General features: G+C 46.5%; 2 protein-coding genes and 1 long non-coding RNA gene across 3 annotated transcripts; all 3 read left to right on the forward strand.

Annotated features, from left to right (window-relative positions):
* The first annotated feature begins 2,545 nt into the window (after positions 1 to 2,545).
* Positions 2,546 to 16,902, forward strand: LOC119096034 (uncharacterized). Its single transcript, XR_005093982.1, has 3 exons — positions 2,546 to 2,559; positions 16,355 to 16,425; positions 16,864 to 16,902. It is a non-coding gene; the product is annotated as an uncharacterized LOC119096034 (long non-coding RNA).
* LOC119096033 (neuropeptide-like protein 31) lies at positions 8,267 to 9,147 on the forward strand. The gene is made up of 2 exons (XM_037218893.1): positions 8,267 to 8,299; positions 8,753 to 9,147. The coding sequence occupies exons 1-2, from the start codon at positions 8,282 to 8,284 to the stop codon at positions 9,083 to 9,085; spliced, it is 351 nt and encodes a 116-aa protein (XP_037074788.1). The 5' UTR covers positions 8,267 to 8,281; the 3' UTR covers positions 9,086 to 9,147.
* Positions 16,903 to 21,193: 4,291 nt separating the features above from the next.
* On the forward strand, positions 21,194 to 22,068 carry LOC119095998 (neuropeptide-like protein 31). The gene is made up of 2 exons (XM_037218869.1): positions 21,194 to 21,226; positions 21,680 to 22,068. Exons 1-2 carry the CDS (start codon positions 21,209 to 21,211, stop codon positions 22,010 to 22,012), a joined length of 351 nt encoding a protein of 116 aa, XP_037074764.1. The 5' UTR covers positions 21,194 to 21,208; the 3' UTR covers positions 22,013 to 22,068.
* Positions 22,069 to 23,398: the final 1,330 nt, after the last annotated feature.

A 23,398-nucleotide genomic window follows, 5' to 3' on the forward strand; every position in this document is an offset into this window, starting at 1 on the left:
TGGGGGGGGGGGTGAGTGGGGGGGGGGTGTGGGGGGGGTGGGGGGATGGGGGGGGGGTGTTGGGGAAGATTAGCAGTATTGTTGCCTCCTAACCAGGGTTAAAGGCCTTCCATTTTAGTGTTTAATTTAATTTTGATTCGCATCATTTGATTTAATCATAATTTAGTGGGATTTTAGCTTGCCACAACCTAGCGATAAGAAAATACACCCTGCCACCAACTGGGAAAAGGTGTGCCAGACCTAGAGAGAAAAGTGTTTTAAGTTCATTTCGGGGGGCAGACTTAGAAATGTTTCTCCCTGCACACCTCCCCCTTGCCCTTTAACCCCTCACCCCCTGCCTTTTGCAGAACTGGATCCCTGTGGCCGTATAACTAGCGATAGCATGGTTCTATCAGCCCCTGACATGATATCACTTTTGCTTTCTTGACATCGTCGTTCAACCAGGTGGAAGAGTTAAAGACCTTCATTATCTTTGCATAAACATTTCCGGTGCAGAACTCGCGCTTCCTAAAATTATCCCAATTATTTAGAGCAGAACCCCTACCAGATTGCAATCAGCAGAGGCAAACAACACTTTTGCATACTTTTACCATGCTCATTTTGCTTTAGGTGTAATATGATGATAATTTAGAGGCGTTTATGTCAACCTTGTCCACCGATCAGTGCGCTAAAACCCGGGATGTAACGAGGAATGTGAGGGACCTACAACCAGCAATAAGCGACCTCTTACCTCAATGCCGCTGTCCGCTTCAGTAGCAGGAAGCCCAGAATGAATTATTGACATGTGTCGCTGCAACGACCCCCGTTTACTTCTAAAGCTACAGCTAACAAACTTACAAGCTACAGAGACATCCTCAAGCAAAAACACTCTTTGACTGGTAGGGCTTCATAACGCCATTGTTTTAAAAAGCTGACAATTAGCTACTTTTTCCTAGCCAGTAAGCTTCTCACGACATGAACGTCAATAGCATGAGCCCACCGCCTCGCACCAAACCCGATGCATTACCGCGAGGCGAGCATTCGAGTTCATCTAACTCAAATGACACAACGCCTTAAAACGCTGCATACACATTCACTCGGCTCTGGTCACGGCCGAGAACGTCACTGAAACATACATCCCAACTAATACTTCTATTCACGAGATCGCGGAATATCAATCAGAAGATTAAATTGACCTATCAAAATGTGACCTTATTCTCCTTACGTTTGAAATCAATCTCCAACACAAGATGCTGTCGCCAAAACGACACAGAACTGGTAATAACACTTCATTCGGCGTACAGCCCTATTCACCGTAACAAATGGTCATTCACACAAGTGCGAAGATAGCAATGTTGCTATTACAATGGGGGGGGGGGGGGGGAAGGGGGCTGCAAGACATTTAAAACATTCGATTTCATCATTTGAAAATGTGTAGTTACAGCATGGCGATGAGCAACCAGTTTGCAAGCACCCAACAAATTGATTTGGTGACACCATCAGCGCATATTTCTACGCCAAGCACATCAACGTAGAGTGTTCCAGTGCGATTGTACTCCACATGGTCACCGGCTCCCCGCCAACGGGTATGATCTGTAGAGTGATAGCGATCATGCCTCTAATCACATCACTCGACGCATCACAAAAGCGGTCTTACTGGTAATCACAGTGTTTAAAAATGGCCCTGTCTCTACCAGGCACACGCGAGGCAAAAGCTAATGCCGCGTGTTTCAACCATGTAATTCCACAAGGGTGGCAGACCTCCAGGTAAACTCTGTGTCCATGCCGTTGTCGATGTCGATGAAATGTTTTACGGCATCTAGTGTAATGAAAGCTTACCTACAACGCTAAAACATCAGATACACCTGAATAATATCTTCATATGAGCAGTTGACCCACACCCTTCCGGAGTGTCTGCCGAACATTCAACGCTGGAAGCACAGCAGCGTGACTGTCAAGGTCAGGACAACCGCCTCGACATATATAAATGCCAGCGCACCTACCGCAGACACACACACTGGTCTACTCCCACAGCAGTCGGAGTTCCAACAAACTGCAGAGATGAACGCCAAGCTTGCGGTGAGTGTTGCTGTAGTGCTTTGGTTGCTGGCTGCTAGATCGCTTTCTCTGATAGCATTAAGTTCGCGATGTCTGGTGCATCATAATGACTAGAATTAAGCAGGGTGAAAATACGCTACGATGAAGACCGCCTATAAAGCCGAATACGTCGACAGCGGCAGAAACGAACTGCAGTGCATTTGCATACCTGATAGATGAACTACAACTATGTCCGTTGAGTGTTAGAACCAGTAGCAACAGTAATTTCAGTGTGCATCACGAAATACTTCAAAATGCTTATTATATTAGCAGGTAGCAGCCATTTCATATGGACCTAAAATAAGCCGGTACAAAACAAACAACGCAAACACAGGTAGAGAAGACTTGTATTCACATTCAAATACACCTGTTATTGTATTATTCGCACAAGATGTTCTCGCCGCTTATGTGGCCTACGTTGCTTCCAGCTGCTGCTCCTGGCTGCCCTGGTGGCTGTTGTCTCTGCCAGCCACGGATACAGTGGTTATCACGGCTACCGCTCATACGCCGGCCCCTACTACGGAGGCTACAGGGGCGGATACCACGGCTACGGCTACGGACTCCGCAGCTACGGCCACCACGGCTACCGCCACCGCCGCTCTCTGGGTCACAGCGCCTACCATAACTACCAGGCCCACGGATACGGATACGCCAGCCACGGATACGGATACGCGCCCCGCAGCTACGGATACGCCCCCCGTGCCCATGGATGCCGCTCTGGATACTACCATTAAGCGTCCTGTTTTGTGATCGTCCGTTCGCATTTGGCATCAATCAATACACTGTTTTCGATACAGCTCATGTCGTATGTGTTGTTTTAAGCGAAAAAGCAATAATGGCGATTGCATACAGGGAAGAGCATACAGACAACAATGATGGAACTTTTATTGCGTTCACATCAGTTTGCTTTTGAAAGACACCATTGGTGTAGAAAAAACAACTACGCTTGTTGCTATGCCTAAACTTAGGAATCATTCTGTGGCATGAGAACAAAAAGGAAGGTGGTGCGTTGCCCCTTCATTTAACCTAACTTCTTGGCGCTTTTACGTAGTAAAGTTGGTGGTAGTTAAACGGATTACCAATTTCTTCACAGTCTTCGACGCTTCAAGTTTTGTAAGCATAAGACTGTCACAAATACGACAAAAGGCCAATTTCGACATCCCAGACTTGAATTAATTATGTTCCTAAATCACAAACGTGAGCGTTGGGAAGCCCTGAGTAGTGACTGAATTCCACCAGCCCACTGTCACACTGTATGCAGGCACAGGTTACTGGAAGTCGTAGTAAAAATAAAAAGGTCGTTGAGTTCACGTACCTCCTCCGTAAAGGTTGGAAAACTGGCAGCGAAAGGTGGCTCTTATCACTTTGCCAGATTACCTGGCATAGGCCACATGCAAAGCTATAGGCATGTGTAAACGGAGGTCGGGGATGCATCTCATTCCCCATTTTAAGAGTGTGTTACTGTCCTACCTATCTGATGCAAAATAAGAAACTACACTAATTGGTATGTTCTACTTGACGTATCGTGAAATCCCCGATCATTATCCCTGGCAAGACAAAACATGCCCCAAATTGGTTAAGACTCCCACACCTGCATCCAAAAAGCACCTAAAGCATTTGGCGTTTTTTTACAAGGCAGTACGGATACCACAGAAACATATATGTTGCATATGATTCAATGTGAAAGTGTCTTGATTGCATTGAACATCAGAGCAAGAGCAATAACACCTTGCTTTTTGGATGGGCGTGAACGCTTTGTCAACACAGATTTACTGATCGTAATATTGCCGAATTGCATTGGAAATCTAAAGGTATTGCCAAAATGTGAACTTAATGACGAACATCAGATGACGTCTCCTAAACCGAAGGAGGTCGAATAATAAAACTCTCATTAGTTGTATGGTCCTTTTCACAGTGATACAGGTACACAGGGATGAAAAAGGTGTTTCTGTCACGGGCAAGATTTCGAGCCGTATTTGTTGCTACCGTGAGTGAAATATTTCGCACCAATGTAAGGAATGCGAAACACCACACTGACGTCGACAGCTTCATGGGCACCGAGTTTAACAGAACGACTCTCTTGTTTTACATTTACTTGTGGAATCACTCCGGGAACTAGTTGGCTATGGCTGTCGAATGGTTGACAATTGTTGGCAATGAATTCGAAAAATAGCAAAGATATAAAGCGTCACAAATGCAACCACATACTTGCTCACTACGCGAGCATTTCACGATACCTTGGTCTCGGTGAAAAGGACCGCACAACTTTTGGACCATTATGATCCGATCTTTCTCAGCTTACCCAGCAGTATCTTATATCTATGATTGATTTCAGACTTCAAAATTGTGTTAAGATTTCGATGCAATTCGGGAACTCGTTATTAGGAAAAATAGTTTGCCTTGATTATTCATTGCATCACCAGTGGCAATTTGCGCCCTACGTCAGTAATTCAATAACAAGGCCAACATATACCAGAGCAAACGTGCACCATATGCATGTGTTCAGCTTCTTTCAAAAATAGTGTTGCGATGTCTAGCATCATGCGTGTTAAAATGCTGCTTTAATGAATGGGGAGCATCCGCGACGAAGGACAAAGTGAAATCAGACATCCTTCTCCGCTGGGTACGACCTACCACTGGCGCTGCCCAGATATTATCAAAGAACTTTGTCCTCCGGTGGTTTTAGCGGATTGTAGAAATACCGATCCACTACATCTCGCAGATCTACTGCGTTCGGACGATCCTTGCGTGTATCACAAGGTGTAACCTGGTACAGGCGTGATTGGTCCATGGTTGGCGGAATTTTACCGCATACATCACTTGCATTCACTAAAGCGGGGCTAGATCCTAGTTTGTCGGCAAGTTTCCACAAAAAAATGTTCCACAAGAATGGTTAGGGTACGAACGTCAACCAGGTCACGCAATGCAAAAGCCTTTACCGCGTGTTTCAACCATATAATTCCACAAGAGTGGCAGACCTCAGGGTAAACTCGGTGTCCATGCCGTTGTCCCTATCGATATGATGCTTTATATTACCTTGTGTCGCGCAAGGCTTACCTACAACGTTAAAACATCAGACACACCTGAATAATATCTACATATGAGCAGCTGAACCACACCCTTCCGAAGTGTCGGTCGGACATTGAACGCTGGAAACACAGCAGCGTGACCGCCAAGGTCAGGACATCCACTTCGACATATATAAATGCCAGCGCACATACCGCAGACACACACACTGGTCCACTCTCCCAGCAGTCGGAGCTCCAACAAACCGCAGAGATGAACGCCAAGCTTGCGGTGAGTGCTGATATGGTCTTCTGGCTGCTGCGGTTTTAGAATATATTACGATACCCCAAATGAACTACAATGCATTTGTTTCTATAAGAGATGAACTACAATAGTTTCTGTTGAATTTTCAAACCAGTAGCAACAGTGATTTCAGAATGCATACCTCGAAATGCTTATCACATTATCAGGTAGCAGTCGATTCATCTGGGCTCAAAACAAGCCGGTGCAAAAGCAAACAACGAAGACACAGAGAGAGAAGAGTTGTGTTTTCACTTTAATACGCATGTTACTATGCTCTTCACACAGGATATTAACACCACTCATGTCACCCCCGTTGCTTCCAGCTGCTGCTTCTGGCTGCCCTGATGGCTGTTGTCTCTGCCAGCAACGGATACAGTGGTTATCACGGCTACCGCTCATACGCCGGCCCCTACTACGGAGGCTACAGGAGCGGATACCACGGCTACGGCTACGGACTCCGCAGCTACGGCCACCACGGCTACCGTCACCGCCGCTCTCTTGGCCACAGAGTCTACCATAGCTACCATCCCCACGGATATGGATACGCCAGCCACGGATACGGATACGCGCCTCGCAGCTACGGATACGGATACGCTGCCCGTAGCTTCGGATACGCCCCCCGTGCCTACGGACACCGCTCTGGCTACTACCATTAAGCGTCCTGTGTTGTGGTCGTCCGTTCGGATTTGGCATCAATCAATACATTGTTGTCGATAAAGCTCATGTCGTGTACGATGGCTTGAGAGGTCGGAGCATGACCCCTGAATCTTTTCAACGGTGAGCGTAAAGCCAACAAAAATGAAACTTCCGTCGCTCAGATGAGGGTGTTTTTGAAAGACACTGCTGGTGTAGAACAAATACAGAAATGACCTGGTTTTTATTTCTACCATGATGCATTTTGGGATCATTGTACAACTTGAAGGCAAAAGAAATGGCGATGTGTTGCCGCTTCATTTTACCTTAATAAGGGTTTGCGTTCGAAATTGGCGGTAGTTCAATGGCGCACCAAGTCCTCCACGTAGCCTTTGACGTTTCAAAGTGTTGTGAGTATCACAGTGTAGCGTACAGAACGACGACCGACAATGCTCGATATTCCAAACATAAATCCGATGTGCCTCTATGTGCCTCACTAAATTCGTTATGCACCCCCAGAAATGCATTGAAAAACGCGTTTGAAGGAATTTTGCATCACATTATGAGACAAGGCGGCAAACAGTAGAGATAATTATCTTGTATATTCTTCAATTTGGAAGTGATTTGATTCCACTGGAGATCAGAAAACGAAGAACACAGAGATGGGGTCTAGAGAGGCGTGAACCCTATCTGGATAGGGTCCAAACACTGCTCGTCGGTAGCATCGTGCAAGCGCGAGCAGAATTAACATTAACAATTGTATATCATTCTACTTGCTACACGGGGCTGTGACCACATCTGTGGTCATCGATTCAAAACCAAGACAGTCAAAAGCTACACAATATATGATACCCATAGAGGCTTCGTAAGAACAGCGAACGTGAGCGAAGGGGTTGGCTCCTAGACATGAGTAAGAGCCCTACCCATTCTTGCTGAACGCGCTATTTGTAAGAGCTGGCTGACAAACTAGGACCTAGCCCCTCAATAGTGAGTGCAAGGGATTTAAGCGGTAGAATTTCGCTTACCGTAGAAATGAGTCATGCATATGCGAGGTTACACTTTGTCAAATACGCAAGGATCGTCCCGACGCAGTAGATATGCGACATTTAGTGGACCGGTTTTCCTACAAACCACCAAAACTACCGGAGAACAAAGTTTTTTGGTAAGGTGTGGGCAGCCTCAGTGGTAAGTCGTATCCAGCGGAAGAATGTCTAGTTTCTTTTTTCCCTTGCCACGTATTATTCCCCCCGTCAGTTCAAACTGCATTTTGACCACGCAAGATCCTAGAAACATCAACACCGTTTCTTTAAGAAGCTTCACACCTATGCATACGGTGCACATCCCGTCGGCTATTTGCTGGCGTCGTCATTAAATTACTGATGTTGGGCGTAAATTGTCGCCGCTCATGCGGACAATGAGACATAAACACAAACCGAATTTCCTGGTTAAGAAATTGCCGTATTGCATTCAAAACTTCACCCCCATAGTTAGAATGTGTAATCAGTCATGAATATAAGATACTGTTGGGTAAATCGAGAGAGATTGGATCATACAACTCCCAAAGGTGTGCTGTTTGGTCACGTTTGGAACGCTGCAAATCATTGCAAATTTTCGATGCCCTTGCTTGAAATTGTCTGGCCATTCCACAGCAATAGGCAACTAGTTTCAAGGCACTATTTGTGAACTAATGTACCGGCAGCATTAGCGCACCTCCGTCCGCTGAGCGTATCAAGGTAATAGTTTTAAGTGCATTTGTAAATCACATGTGTGTGAGCTACAAGGCGACCGGCTTTGGTAAGACATGTATTATGAAAACGATAATATTTCCATCACACGACTCCTCTCGCGTCACAAAAGGCATCATACTGGTGGCAATGATGTTTGAACATGGCCCTTCCTGCATCAGGTTCACGCAATGCGAAAAGCTATACGGCATGATTTAGCCACGTAATTCCGCAAGTGACAGTCCTTTTGGTAAACTTGTTGTCAGAACAATTTTCGATGTCAGTGTGGTATTCCGTGTCACTTAGCATCATGCAAAACGTACGTACGTCAACACATCAGACAAACCTGACTAATGTCCTAACCAGATGAACCACACCCTTCCGGAGTGTCTACCGGACATTCAACGCTGGAAGTACCGCAGCGTGGCCGCCAAGGTCAGGACAGCCGCCTCGACATATAAAAGTGCCAGCCCACCTACCGCAGACACACACACACTGGTCTACTCTCCTAGCAGTCGGAGGTCGAACAAACCGCAGAGATGAACGCCAAGCTTGCGGTGAGTGTTGCTGTGGTGCTTTGGTTCATTGTTACCCGTCTTGCTTATTTCTGATAGCATTGTTAAGTGTGCGAGGCCTAGTACACCTTGATAACGAGAAGGAAGCGGGTTCTAATGCAGCGCGATTTAGCCCACTATGAAACTAAATGGTTCGATATGGCTGAACAAATAAGCTCTAGTGAATTTTGTTTACAATATAGCTGAACTTCGACTATATTTTGTTTTAGTTCTTAAACCACCAGCAACAGTAACTGCATCATTCGTTACGACAGACTTCGATATGCTGATCATATTTTCAGGTACCAGCCGATTCGTCGGGGTCGAACACTGGCCTGTACAAAGCACGCTATATCGACACCGCACAAAATACTCGTTTATCCATTCCAATGAGCCTGTTAATGTATCATTCACACAGGGTGTCTACACTACTCATGTCGCCTCCGTTGCTTCCAGCTGCTGCTTCTGGCTGCCCTGGTGGCTGTTGTCTCTGCCAGCCAGGGATACAGTGGTTATCACGGTTACCGCTCATACGCCGGCCCCTTCTACGGAGGCTACAGAGGCGCATACCACGGCTACGGCTACGGACTCCGCAGCTACGGCCACCCCGGCTACCGCCACCGCCGCTCCCTGGGCCACAGCGCATACCGTAGCTACCATCCCCACGGATTCGGATACGCCAGCCACGGATACGGATACGCGCCCCGCAGCTACGGATACGGACACGCTGCCCGCAGCTACGGGTACGCCCCCCGTGCATACGGATACCGCTCTGGCTACTACCATTAAGCGTCCTGTTTTGTGATCGTCCATTCGCATTTGGCATCAATCAATACACTGGTGTCGATACAGCTCACGTTGTATACAATGCTTAAAGAGATAAGAGCAGTATTAGTGATGCCACGCCAGGGTTATCGTAAAACCAATCATAACGAAATTTCCTGGCGTTTAAATGAGTGTGGTTTTGAAAGACACTTGGTGTCTAAAAATCAAGAACAGATATGCTCATTTACTATTATGCACCCAAGGAATATTCTCCACCGAAAGAGTAAAAAGCAAGGTGATGTTATGCCGGTTCATTTAACATTATTTTTAGCCGATTTTGCGTTGGAAATTAGCAATGGTTGAATGGCGTACGGTTTCCTTCACGCGGGCTTAGACGGCCTAGAATCTATGGAACATTAGAATGTAATGAAGAAATTGATGAAGGCTACACTGCGCATTCGAAGCTTCCAATTCGTTGCGCATCATTGCCACAGGCCTGAGCGCTATGAGGTCCCAACAATGGCTGAATCCATCTAGGGCGCCGCCACATGTGCGTCGCTGCCAGCACATGTAGCTGAAACTGAGAGGGACATGCCCTCTCAGGCAAGGTTGGAGGTCTCGGAGATCAACGGGGCTCAGATTACTTCAGGTGTCCAGAGTATCTGGCATAGGCCATGTGCGTAACCATATCACTGGCTATGATAAGGCATGATACGGCATGTGAAGCGCACAAGCATGGGTAAACTGAAGTCGGGACGCATCCCACTTCCCATCCTCAACGAGGATGGGATCATCCCACCAAGAAAATGTGAAAAATTACATTTGGCATCCTGGACTGGACCTCTAGTGACATGCTCTGGTGAGATCGATGATTTTCATTGGGAACCGAAGATATGCATCAGATATGTGTGATATCAAAGAGTGCATTTCAAGCATTTAGCATCGCTTTACGAGACAGCACAGAGCATGACACAAGTAGCCATATTGCGCATAATTCAAGGTGAAAGTTTTAAGTGCGCTGAAAGACGGAGCGAGAGCATCACGGCCTTGCGTTCTGGAGGGGCGTGAAACCTATCAGCTCCACGCTGCTCGTTGACAGCATTGCCCAAACCAGACAAAACCGCGCAGGCGCAGTGTTGGATCGAGAGAGAGGGGACCTGGAGCCATGCTTCCCTCCCTTGGGGCGAAGGGGCTCCAACATCCAATGTTGAAGCGGCACGAATATCCTCTTTTGACATCACGTTATCTTAACTTTTAAAAGGCGTCACCGTTCAGACACAACACAAACATCCACACGTCATAATTCCAGAGGCACCGACATCTAGGCGCAGCGAGAGATAGTGTACGCGTACATATTACCACACGTATGAAAGTGTCACTCGCAGAGAAAATCTGCTGCAATGATACCCAATCAGAAAAGTTTTCTTTCTGGGCTTCTAGGTGCGCGAAATATCAGACTCTCTTCTCAAAGTTCGAGGGACGCAAGTTGGGAAGGGAGGGTGGGCCGCTACAGTATTTCACTCTGTTACTGCATGCTGCATCTCTTTCTGCCCTGTAACTGCCGCAGGTAGGCGACCTAGCGCTCGTGTTAATTCAGTGATGCCCATGGAGTGCCCGTTGTTCAGCACATACTAACCAAGCGGGTTTTTGGACGGATTTGGTCAATTCCTTCGCAAAGCGCGGGAGGCTGGTGTCCAAGTGTGTGTGGGTGGGGGTTGGGGGAGGGGGGATGGAGAAACACCAGTGTGGGTTTGTCTCTACAATTTTTTTGGCGACTGTGAATACTTTTTTGTTGTTAGATCATTATTGACCCTATTATGCCTGGTCGAAGGTCAAGTTCTCGTGAAAATCAAACTTTTCTGCGTTACATGCTCGTATTTTATTAGCCCATGCCCTGTAGTGATACGAAACCTAAAATGACGTGTTCATTGTTCAGCTCAGAGTGCATTGGCCTGTAGTCTTAAGGGTTTTTAGGATATTTATGAAATATAGCGCCGTTAATGTCGCAATGTCGGCCCACCGTGCGCGGCCCGTGAAATCGTCGGCTGCCGCCCGTCGCGCGCGCCGGCCTTAGACCGCCGGGCAATGGTTCACAGCCTGGTGACCACTGGTGTTATATGTGGAGCGATGACGACACAGGCCAGTGGTGGGTGCAAAGAGCAGGCAAAAGTAGCCGCATACAAGAGCCAAGGTTCATACTGTGGTGAGGGAAAGCTGAAAGAAACGTGTCTTTTCGATTTATTTTGGCGAACTTCGTGTTGCCAATTCTCATTACGTGCTGTGCTGTGCTGTGGTGCGCTCTTATCTGTTATCCTGCCCCGTCATTTCATCTTAAGCCCTGTCCTGACTTATATTGCCTCCTGTTCTCCCTGCCATATACCCTGTGCTATTACCTTAATCTCTATCCTCCTCAACCTTGTCCTTTTATCCTGTCCCCGGTTGTTAGCCCGTCTTATTCTGTCCTATTGCCCCCTATTCTCCATGTCGAATCTTCTGGCTGCTGTGTCATGCCCCTAATGGTGGAAACTCCATGAAAATTACAGGAAGGGAAACGTAATATTTTCCCCGGTCTCTATGTGTATCAACGCCATCGTGTGCTGGTGTCGAGAAACAAGATTAAGAAACAAAGTTACCCTGGTCACTGCTCTCGTTTGAAGGGTTGTTGGTTGTTCCACAGTTGGTATTAAAGGAAACATTATATGTGATTAAATACACCCACTGATAACTTTTGGCACACTTTAGAAGGAAAATAATGTTCTAGAAAACATCACTTCTGTTTAGTAAAAATGTCCCTCAATGAGTCTTTGCGTGATGACATCATCGTCTCTTGGACAACATTGATTGAAAACCAGTCGACGGCCGTTTTTTCTGGAAATTGTGCTTACGAACAACAGATAGGAATAACTCGACAATTGCGTGTTTTAGCCTTGATCGCCGCATGCCTAGGGAATGGAGGGATTTGAACGATGTTATCATGATCTCATGGGTGCTTAAGTGACCTCGAGATAGTCTCCACAGAATAGTCTGCGCATCTTCGCGGACGTGTAGCTCAGAAACTAGACGAATGTTGGTGCTAAGAGGGGCGGGACTGTGAACTGTACCGAATGATCATCAAGATGGCTATTTGAGGTCAAAATTCCATACTAATGTGGGACACTTGCTTTGCCTTGAAACCGATGATGAAAACAAGCGTCCCTCAATGATCCTACCAAATATCTGAACTTGGTCGTTAAAAATCTTAGCCGTAGCAAAACGTGCAGAACACAAACACGCGTTGTAATCCGTGTTCATAAATATTACCTCTCATGTCGACTTAAAAGGATCAAGCATAACCACACAAAGCCAGAAGGGGGCTTTTTGGCCACTCCCCCCCCCCATCTCCGTAAAAAATACATATTGGCGCTGGATCCAAGGGTCAGTATACTTGGCCGTTTAAAACACCCATGGTGAAAACAAAAGGCTCCGAGGTAAGTAAATAGGATCTAAACTATAAAGGTCCTTTGAATCCAAGCGTAAGGCCCCTAACATTTCCAAACGACACAGGGCCCCTTTTATCAACGTTGGCTCCGTCCTTGACAAGTTGTTGGCTAAGCTATTCCCTTCAGTATACCACCACAGCAGTAATATTACTGAATAACGTGTGCAATAGCCCTGCAGGTGAATACAGAGGGCAAAGAAGAAACAACTGCATCAGTCCTGCGCTGCCGTTTAAAGAGAGAGAGGAGAGAGAGAGAGAGAGAGAGAGAGAGAGAGAGAGAGAGAGAGAGAGAGAGAGAGAGAGAGAGAGAGAGAGAGAGAGAGAGAGAGAGAGAGAGAGAGAGAGAGAGAGAGAGAGAGAGAGAGAGAGAGAGAGAGAGAGAGAGAGAGAGAGAGAGAGAGAGAGAGAGAGAGAGAGAGAGAGAGAGAGAGAGAGAGAGAGAGAGAGAGAGAGAGAGAGAGAGAGAGAGAGAGAGAGAGAGAGAGAGAGAGAGAGAGAGAGAGAGAGAGAGAGAGAGAGAGAGAGAGAGAGAGAGAGAGAGAGAGAGAGAGAGAGAGAGAGAGAGAGAGAGAGGAGAGAGAGAGAGAGAGAGAGAGAGAGAGAGAGAGAGAGAGAGAGAGAGAGAGAGAGAGAGAGAGAGAGAGAGAGAGAGAGAGAGAGAGAGAGAGAGAGAGAGAGAGAGAGAGAGAGAGAGAGAGAGAGAGAGAGAGAGAGAGAGAGAGAGAGAGAGAGAGAGAGAGAGAGAGAGAGAGAGAGAGAGAGAGAGAGAGAGAGAGAGAGAGAGAGAGAGAGAGAGAGAGAGAGAGAGAGAGAGAGAGAGAGAGAGAGAGAGAGAGAGAGAGAGAGAGAGAGGAGAGAGAGAGAGAGAGAGAGAGAGAGAGAGAGAGAGAGAGAGAGATAGAGAGAGAGAGAGAGAGAGAGAGAAGGAGAGAGAGAGAGAGAGAGGAGAGAGAGAGAAGAGAGAGAGAGAGAGAGAGAGCAAAAAACTGCATTGCAGACTACGAATAAATTTCGACGGGGGAATACAATTGAATGTAATGAAATATCGACTCGCTGTGGTCGTGAGCATTGCGCCAATATGATGTTTTTTTTTTTGCCAGAAACTTGTAAATTCTGGTGTGAGTCGACAAGATGCAACCTCGCTGCCCGGTACAGGACTGCTTATCTCAAAATCATCTCTACCAACATCTGCAAAATTTTCGATCGCATATCACGCTTGGTTCTCCATCATATGAGAGCGTCGACGTTCTTACCAGTTATTACGACGATATAAAATAGAATAAAAAAAAACTTGAAAACAGCGCGATAGCCGAGTATGTGAACACAAGTCAACAGGTAAAACTCATGGCTGAATATGCAGGAACACAACAAAAACGAGACTGAACACGGAACACATAACAATATGTGGATCCGCAACAATTCCAGCACCGTCCGACCTGCCGTTAGGAGAATGAAGTACTACAATAAGTGCTACGATGATAATTTCGTATCACCAGTTTGGAAGCACCTCCACTCCAGACGGACAATCGCAGTGGCCAAGTGTGCAATGGTTTGCACAATTAAGCTTACGCACTCCAGTGCCAGTCATTGGTCAGCGAATCATGTAGCACGTTTGAAGCATGTTGTCAGATATTAGCAATCAGAAAAGATGTGGACATGAAGCCTGTTACATAGCGATGCGCGGATGTAGCGTCTACAGATCACCGGGCTAGCTCAGCGCTGTCCGACCGGTAGAGGTGACGTAGTAGGCCAGAAAGTGACCAATGCCACGTTTTGGAAGATTGGTCTAGAACAAACTTGCCCCAGTAGGCTACGTCCCTACGGCCTAATTCGATCAGTATTGTTGCAAAATACAGGATGTGTCCCCGGAAGTGAATAGCTTCATTCGCTTTGGCTCTGGTGTCATCCAGATGGCCACGTTTGTCATAATTCGCTCCTCCCACGGCGCAGAATGCGGCTCACTATCAGCTTCGTCATGGTTGTGACAGGTCGGCAGCGCACACTGTGCAGGTGGTCACCGTGGAGGTTTGTAGTTCGCTACGAATGGATGGCATGACACAGACCCTTCGACCCAGACTTAATTGACTCCGAAGTGTGATTTACATGCTTAACTTGCGCCTGGTCGGGATCTTCGACAACCTCTCCCGGCCGGTGGTAAGCTGACTCCCCCCCCCCCCCCCAGCATCTCAAACTCCCAAAGGTCGTACGAGAATAACACAAATACCATTGTTAAGGTCTCGTCAAATCATGAACAATGCACGCCATATGTTTGACTTTAGATCAAATTGAAGGTCACCATAGGCCAATCAATGCCAAAAAACGGCTGTTCTGGTAAATGCAGATAACACACATGTTAACATATCAAGACGAATATTGAGAACACAGAAGTAAGCGTAAATACTTGTGAAGCCCATTTAAATTTAAACTGTTTCATTACAAAATGTCAGGTCAGGTCAGGTCATCGTTCAAAAATGGTCTACCAGTAGCATAAAAGAACGATGCCTTTTGTTTTCTTCCACAGCGTGCTTCAGATTGAGTTTATTTTATTACGTGCAGCTGCTACAACAGTATCCCGGACCCAACCATACCATTTTGGGCTGACCTAAAGGTCAGCTGAGGTCAACTTAGGGCAAATATATAACCAGCGGTAAGGAGACAGCCAACAACCAAGAGACCACATCAATATATAACAGTTAACGTATTTTGCGTATACTAAAATTACACGCAAAGGACAAAATGTGAGGTCCTAACCCGGTTTAAGTGACCAGTACATTGTTTTCCGCGGTCCGAAATAGCGGTGGAAATCTATTGGTCCTCACGAACGCATACATGTTGCATACGTTTTACATAGTCCCTTAGACACCTGACAGTGTATTTGCAACAAACTGGGAAGTCACGTTAGTACCTGATATGATGCGTCATCAGTTTCATAAACACTATGTAGAAGTGGTTACACGCGTTGCATCTATTCATCTAGCCTTACCGCAGCTGACAACATAGGTCAAAGAACCTGGATAACCCCATATGACCTCCCATGTTCTCACATGACCCGCTGTATCACCATTACGTATTGGAATGAGATTACGACATATTTTCAGTGAAATGTTGTAATTCCGCGCCTAAAATTACCAAACAATATCTGCACGAGGCGTCCACATAGGTAGGTCATAATCTGGGCTAGGGTCGTGTTCTCTGTGTTTACATAATGACTGTGCATCAGAGTAAGTACTCCTTTCCTGCCATATTAACACGAAAACTACGCAGAAATACTTGCAAAAATAGCAAGAGTTACGAAAAACAGCAACCAATTATCTGTTTGTTTCGAAAAATTACCTGTTTGTTACTTTTGTTTGTTATTACTGTTTGTTTTCGAAATTACCTGTTTCGAAAAATTGAAATGGTACCACTGTATGCATATTATGTTCTATTAGTACTGAACGCTTGCCCAAGGGCAAACAAACCACACATGATTAGACCACATAATAGAGAATTTGATGTTACTGTGGGCGTTTCTTTTTGAGCTGTTCCCGACGTAACAAGGGGAAAGTCAAATCCCACCACCAGCCGGACGCGGTTGAAAATCATAATGCTGCCACAGTGGTGGCACTTCGGGCGAACTTGGCATCCCATCCCAAGACGTCATGACACGCACACAGTGAATACCATGCGAATGCAGCAGAGCCGCCCTTGCACAGTGCCCCCCGGCGGCCGAACCACACCCTTCCAAAGTGCTGGGCCTTCCACGTCCCGCAGCGTGGGCCCCAAGGTCGGGACGCACGCCTCACCGTATAAAAGAGCCAGCACACCTCCCGTAGGCACATACACCGGTCTACTCTCCCAGCAGACAGAGGTCCAACAAACCGCAGAGATGAACGCCAAGCTTGCGGTGAGTGTTGATGTGGCATCTTGGTAGCTGGCTATGCCCACTGAGTAGTTCTCTTGTTTAGTGTGTGGGGACTCGCAGTTATCGGTGACATCAGTAAGACAGTATTTATAGGTTTTGATGTATCAGGCTAGAACACAAATGACTTCAGTGCTAGCAAACTAGAGGCCACGGGCGTGTCTTAGCGTTGGAGATCAAATATGATATTTTTGTTGTAGTTTTCAAACCACCAGCAACTGTTGAAAAACGTGTAATTAGAGGCTTCGAGTTTCAAAGAAAACTTCAAGCGGAGCTACCGATTTATCTGTGCCGCGTAACATCATTCAATAAAAATACGGACAAAAATCAGGAGAGAATTGATTACATCCAATACGTGTGTTGTTTATAACTCTTGTTTACACAGGATGCTCTCGACGCTTATGTCGCTTCCCTCTCTTCCAGCTGCTGCTTCTGGCTGCCCTGGTGGCTGTTGTCTCTGCCAGCCACGGATACAGTGGTTATCACGGCTACCGCTCATACGCCGGCCCCTACTACGGAGGCTACAGGAGCGGAAACCACGGCTACGGCTACGGACTCCGCAGCTACGGCGGCCACGGCTACCGTCACCGCCGCTCTCTGGGCCACAGCGCCTACCATGGCTACCAGCCCCGCGGATACGGATACACCAGCCACGGATACGGATACGCGCCCCGCAGCTATGGATACGGATACGCTGCCCGCAGCTACGGATACGCCCCCCGTGCCTATGGATACCGCTCTGGCTACTATCATTAATCGTCCCGTTTTGTGATTGTCTGTTCGCATTTGGCATTCTCCAATAAATTGCTCTAGATATCTTTTATGTTTCTTACGGTGGTTTAAGAAACCTGTGCTGAGCAGTGAAATCCCGAGAGCGGAGAGTGATACGACCAATTGATGAAACCCTCGTTGAATCCGTTTCCGTTTGTTGTGAAAGATATGGCTGGTGTTGAAGACTAAGTTCACTGTCATATGTCAATATTACATATGTTTACCACCATGAGGAAAACCGTTAACCTTGATTCTCACAGAGCTTGGGCGAGTCTCTGCCTAAGCTACTGCCTTTACTGTACTGCATTCTGTCTACTTCCCTCCGTTAACATTGCGTATCATGCTGACTTACCAAGATAAAAAACAAACACACAGGGCCTGGGTAATTTCCTGGCTAACCTATTGCCTGCGGTGTACCATGATAACCGGGTTACAAATGGATAACGCATGATGGTAGAACACTGGGTGCTCCAACGTCTTGCCTAGTGCGTATTAAAACACTACAAGTATCACCTAATAGTAATTAAGATCCGGTTTGTACTGCTGTACCAAACATCGGCAGTGCTGACCTGAGGGAATTTTTAGTGTGGTTATGGCAAAGAAGTGTAATAACGCTCGCTAGTGGTAGGACGATTGAAGTTTGGTGTAATGATAGGAGTAGGGGCTGTAGGGATGAGTGGTTTCAAAGTAATTTCCCACGCATGTCGGCTTAACTGATCTATTTCGGTCCGTCTTTAATTATTTTATGTCTCAGCCTACACGTGAGTCATTTCAGGCACTCTGCATCACAATTGATCGCGTAACGATTCAGCTACTGCACAGTGAATCAGTTGTGAATAATGTGGCGGGCTACCGGCTGTTGAGTGCTTTATGATAAGTGGCTGGTCCCAGGTGTTCTTAGGTATATGAATGCTAGAGATGATAATTTTGTACTTTTCCTATAAGGGAAGACTAAGGTTGTGGTTCAATTGGTGTTTGATTATTCAACACATCCGAAAATAGCATTACACCATTACCTGCACTGGTGTTGCCACCAGAAAAATGGGTCAGGCAGCAATTATATTAATTAGGCATGGTTGTATGATCACATACGATCCTCTCATTGACAACTACCAACTTAAAATATTGGAAATATTGGTAGCTAAGTGTACTATGTAACCAACCATGTAATTATTATGTAACTGTGTAACTGTTATGTAACTGTGTAACTGTTATGTAATGCACATGCTTGTTGTGATTTTTACCCAGGGCATTGTCAGCCCCCACGTTTTAGAGGAAGTCACGTCACATCATAAATTGGCTCAGCTTTGTGACTTAATTCATCTACTTAACATTGCAAGGTTTTGTGCTTTTCAGGTCACAAGTATCGATTTGCGTAAATTATTGATGGTCTACGCTGAAAGTCTGCCCACTTGATGCCTCCATACGAAGCCGAAGTGTTTGACTAGTGTTCTAGTGGTCGACTGTAATTATGATTCCAGCTGTCTGCGGTGCCCGCGTTGGTATGAAATTCACCCGCCGACGCGCGCCTCTGAACCTTGAACCAGCTGGACTAGTGCTAACTCTCATCGCAGGACCGAATACCTTTTAATTACGAATGAAATTAATTTGTTGCAAGCGGTGATTATATTAGGAGCCAAAAATCCGGTATAGTCGGCAAAATCGGCATGCTTGTCCAGGCGTCCCAACAGATGAGCGTCAACGCTCGTGATAACAAGTGGATCCTCAGATGTTCGAACAGTGGCGCTGCCCTGTTGCGTGTTGTAATCAGTGAAGTGAACTAGTGAAGTGTTCCATTTTGACTAAATGCTATGTTCTTGTTGTAGTTTTGCTTCAATCCTCCAATACTTCAGCCAATGCCAAATCTGTGCAACGGTGAGCGTAAAGCCAACAAAAATGAAACTTCCGTCGCGCTCAGATGGAGTTGTTTTTGAAAGACACTGCTGGTGTAGAACAAATACAGAAATGACCTGGTTATTATTTCTACCATGATGCATTTTGGGATCATTGTACAACTTGAGGGTAAAAGTAATGGCGATGTTTTGCCGCTTCATTTTACCTTAATAAGGGTTTTGCGTTCGAAATTGGCGGTAGTTCAATGGCGCACCAAGTCCTTCACGTAGCCTTTGCCGTTTCAAAGTTTTGTGAGTATCACAGTGTAGCGTACAGAACGACGACCGACAATGCTCGATATTCCAAACATAAATCCGATGTGCCTCGATGTGCCTCACTAAATTCGTTATGCACCCCCAGAAATGCATTGAAAAACGCGTTTGAAGGAATTTTGCATCACATTATGAGACAAGGCGGCAAACAGTAGAGATAATTATCTTGTATATTCTTCAATTTGGAAGTGATTTGATTCCACTGGAGATCAGAAAACGAAGAACACAGAGATGGGGTCTAGAGAGGCGTGAACCCTATCTGGATAGGGTCCAAACACTGCTCGTCGGTAGCATCGTGCAAGCGCGAGCAGAATTAACATTAACAATTGTATATCATTCTACTTGCTACACGGGGCTGTGACCACATCTGTGGTCATCGATTCAAAACCAAGACAGTCAAAAGCTACACAATATATGATACCCATAGAGGCTTCGTAAGAACAGCGAACGTGAGCGAAGGGGTTGGCTCCTAGACATGAGTAAGAGCCCTACCCATTCTTGCTGAACGCGCTATTTGTAAGAGCTGGCTGACAAACTAGGACCTAGCCCCTCAATAGTGAGTGCAAGGGATTTAAGCGGTAGAATTTCGCTTACCGTAGAAATCAGTCATGCACGTGCGAGGTAACACTTTGTCAAATACGCAAGGATCGTCCCGACGCAGTAGATATGCGACATTTAGTGGACCGGTTTTCCTACAAACCACCAAAACTACCGGAGAACAAAGTTTTTTGGTAAGGTGTGGGCAGCCTCAGTGGTAAGTCGTATCCAGCGGAAGAATGTCTAGTTTCTTTTTTCCCTTGCCACGTATTATTCCCCCCGTCAGTTCAAACTGCATTTTGACCACGCAAGATCCTAGAAACATCAACACCGTTTCTTTAAGAAGCTTCACACCTATGCATACGGTGCACATCCCGTCGGCTATTTGCTGGCGTCGTCATTAAATTACTGATGTTGGGCGTAAATTGTCGCCGCTCATGCGGACAATGAGACATAAACACAAACCGAATTTCCTGGTTAAGAAATTGCCGTATTGCATTCAAAACTTCACCCCCATAGTTAGAATGTGTAATCAGTCATGAATATAAGATACTGTTGGGTAAATCGAGAGAGATTGGATCATACAACTCCCAAAGGTGTGCTGTTTGGTCACGTTTGGAACGCTGCAAATCATTGCAAATTTTCGATGCCCTTGCTTGAAATTGTCTGGCCATTCCACAGCAATAGGCAACTAGTTTCAAGGCACTATTTGTGAAATAATGTACCGGCAGCATTAGCGCACCTCCGTCCGCTGAGCGTATCAAGGTAATAGTTTTAAGTGCATTTGTAAATCACATGTGTGTGAGCTACAAGGCGACCGGCTTTGGTAAGACATGTATTATGAAAACGATAATATTTCCATCACACGACTCCTCTCGCGTCACAAAAGGCATCATACTGGTGGCAATGATGTTTGAACATGGCCCTTCCTGCATCAGGTTCACGCAATGCGAAAAGCTATACGGCATGATTTAGCCACGTAATTCCGCAAGTGACAGTCCTTTTGGTAAACTTGTTGTCAGAACAATTTTCGATGTCAGTGTGGTATTCCGTGTCACTTAGCATCATGCAAAACGTACGTACGTCAACACATCAGACAAACCTGACTAATGTCCTAACCAGATGAACCACACCCTTCCGGAGTGTCTACCGGACATTCAACGCTGGAAGTACCGCAGCGTGGCCGCCAAGGTCAGGACAGCCGCCTCGACATATAAAAGTGCCAGCCCACCTACCGCAGACACACACACACTGGTCTACTCTCCTAGCAGTCGGAGGTCGAACAAACCGCAGAGATGAACGCCAAGCTTGCGGTGAGTGTTGCTGTGGTGCTTTGGTTCATTGTTACCCGTCTTGCTTATTTCTGATAGCATTGTTAAGTGTGCGAGGCCTAGTACACCTTGATAACGAGAAGGAAGCGGGTTCTAATGCAGCGCGATTTAGCCCACTATGAAACTAAATGGTTCGATATGGCTGAACAAATAAGCTCTAGTGAATTTTGTTTACAATATAGCTGAACTTCGACTATATTTTGTTTTAGTTCTTAAACCACCAGCAACAGTAACTGCATCATTCGTTACGACAGACTTCGATATGCTGATCATATTTTCAGGTACCAGCCGATTCGTCGGGGTCGAACACTGGCCTGTACAAAGCACGCTATATCGACACCGCACAAAATACTCGTTTATCCATTCCAATAAGCCTGTTAATGTATCATTCACACAGGGTGTCTACACTACTCATGTCGCCTCCGTTGCTTCCAGCTGCTGCTTCTGGCTGCCCTGGTGGCTGTTGTCTCTGCCAGCCAGGGATACAGTGGTTATCACGGTTACCGCTCATACGCCGGCCCCTTCTACGGAGGCTACAGAGGCGCATACCACGGCTACGGCTACGGACTCCGCAGCTACGGCCACCCCGGCTACCGCCACCGCCGCTCCCTGGGCCACAGCGCATACCGTAGCTACCATCCCCACGGATTCGGATACGCCAGCCACGGATACGGATACGCGCCCCGCAGCTACGGATACGGACACGCTGCCCGCAGCTACGGGTACGCCCCCCGTGCCTACGGATACCGCTCTGGCTACTACCATTAAGCGTCCTGTTTTGTGATCGTCCATTCGCATTTGGCATCAATCAATACACTGGTGTCGATACAGCTCACGTTGTATACAATGCTTAAAGAGATAAGAGCAGTATTAGTGATGCCACGCCAGGGTTATCGTAAAACCAATCATAACGAAATTTCCTGGCGTTTAAATGAGTGTGGTTTTGAAAGACACTTGGTGTCTAAAAATCAAGAACAGATATGCTCATTTACTATTATGCACCCAAGGAATATTCTCCACCGAAAGAGTAAAAAGCAAGGTGATGTTATGCCGGTTCATTTAACTTTATTTTTAGCCGATTTTGCGTTGGAAATTAGCAATGGTTGAATGGCGTACGGTTTCCTTCACGCGGGCTTAGACGGCCTAGAATCTATGGAACATTAGAATGTAATGAAGAAATTGATGAAGGCTACACTGCGCATTCGAAGCTTCCAATTCGTTGCGCATCATTGCCACAGGCCTAAGCGCTGTGGGGTCCCAACATTGGCTGAATCCATCTAGGGCGCCGCCACATGTGCGCCGCTGCCAGCACATGTAGCTGGAACTGAGAGGGACATGCCCTCTCAGGCAAGGTTGGAGGTCTCGGAGAGCAACGGGGCTCAGATTACTTCAGGTGTCCAGAGGATCTGGCATAGGCCATGTGCGTAACCATATCACTGGCTATGATAAGGCATGATACGGCATGTGAAGCGCACAAGCATGGGTAAACTGAAGTCGGGACGCATCCCACTTCCCATCCTCAACGAGGATGGGATCATCCCACCAAGAAAATGTGAAAAATTACATTTGGCATCCTGGACTGGACCTCTAGTGACATGCTCTGGTGAGATCGATGATTTTCATTGGGAACCGAAGATATGCATCAGATATGTGTGATATCAAAGAGTGCATTTCAAGCATTTAGCATCGCTTTACGAGACAGCACAGAGCATGACACAAGTAGCCATATTGCGCATAATTCAAGGTGAAAGTTTTAAGTGCGCTGAAAGACGGAGCGAGAGCATCACGGCCTTGCGTTCTGGAGGGGCGTGAAACCTATCAGCTCCACGCTGCTCGTTGACAGCATTGCCCAAACCAGACAAAACCGCGCAGGCGCAGTGTTGGATCGAGAGAGAGGGGACCTGGAGCCATGCTTCCCTCCCTTGGGGCGAAGGGGCTCCAACATCCAATGTTGAAGCGGCACGAATATCCTCTTTTGACATCACGTTATCTTAACTTTTAAAAGGCGTCACCGTTCAGACACAACACAAACATCCACACGTCATAATTCCAGAGGCACCGACATCTAGGCGCAGCGAAAGATAGTGTACGCGTACATATTGCCACACGTATGAAAGTGTCACTCGCAGAGAAAATCTGCTGCAATGATACCCA

This window comes from Pollicipes pollicipes, unplaced genomic scaffold (genome assembly GCF_011947565.3).
Source record: "Pollicipes pollicipes isolate AB1234 unplaced genomic scaffold, Ppol_2.1 Scaffold_4219;HRSCAF=4965_pilon_pilon_pilon, whole genome shotgun sequence".
Lineage (NCBI taxonomy): Eukaryota > Metazoa > Arthropoda > Thecostraca > Pollicipedomorpha > Pollicipedidae > Pollicipes > Pollicipes pollicipes.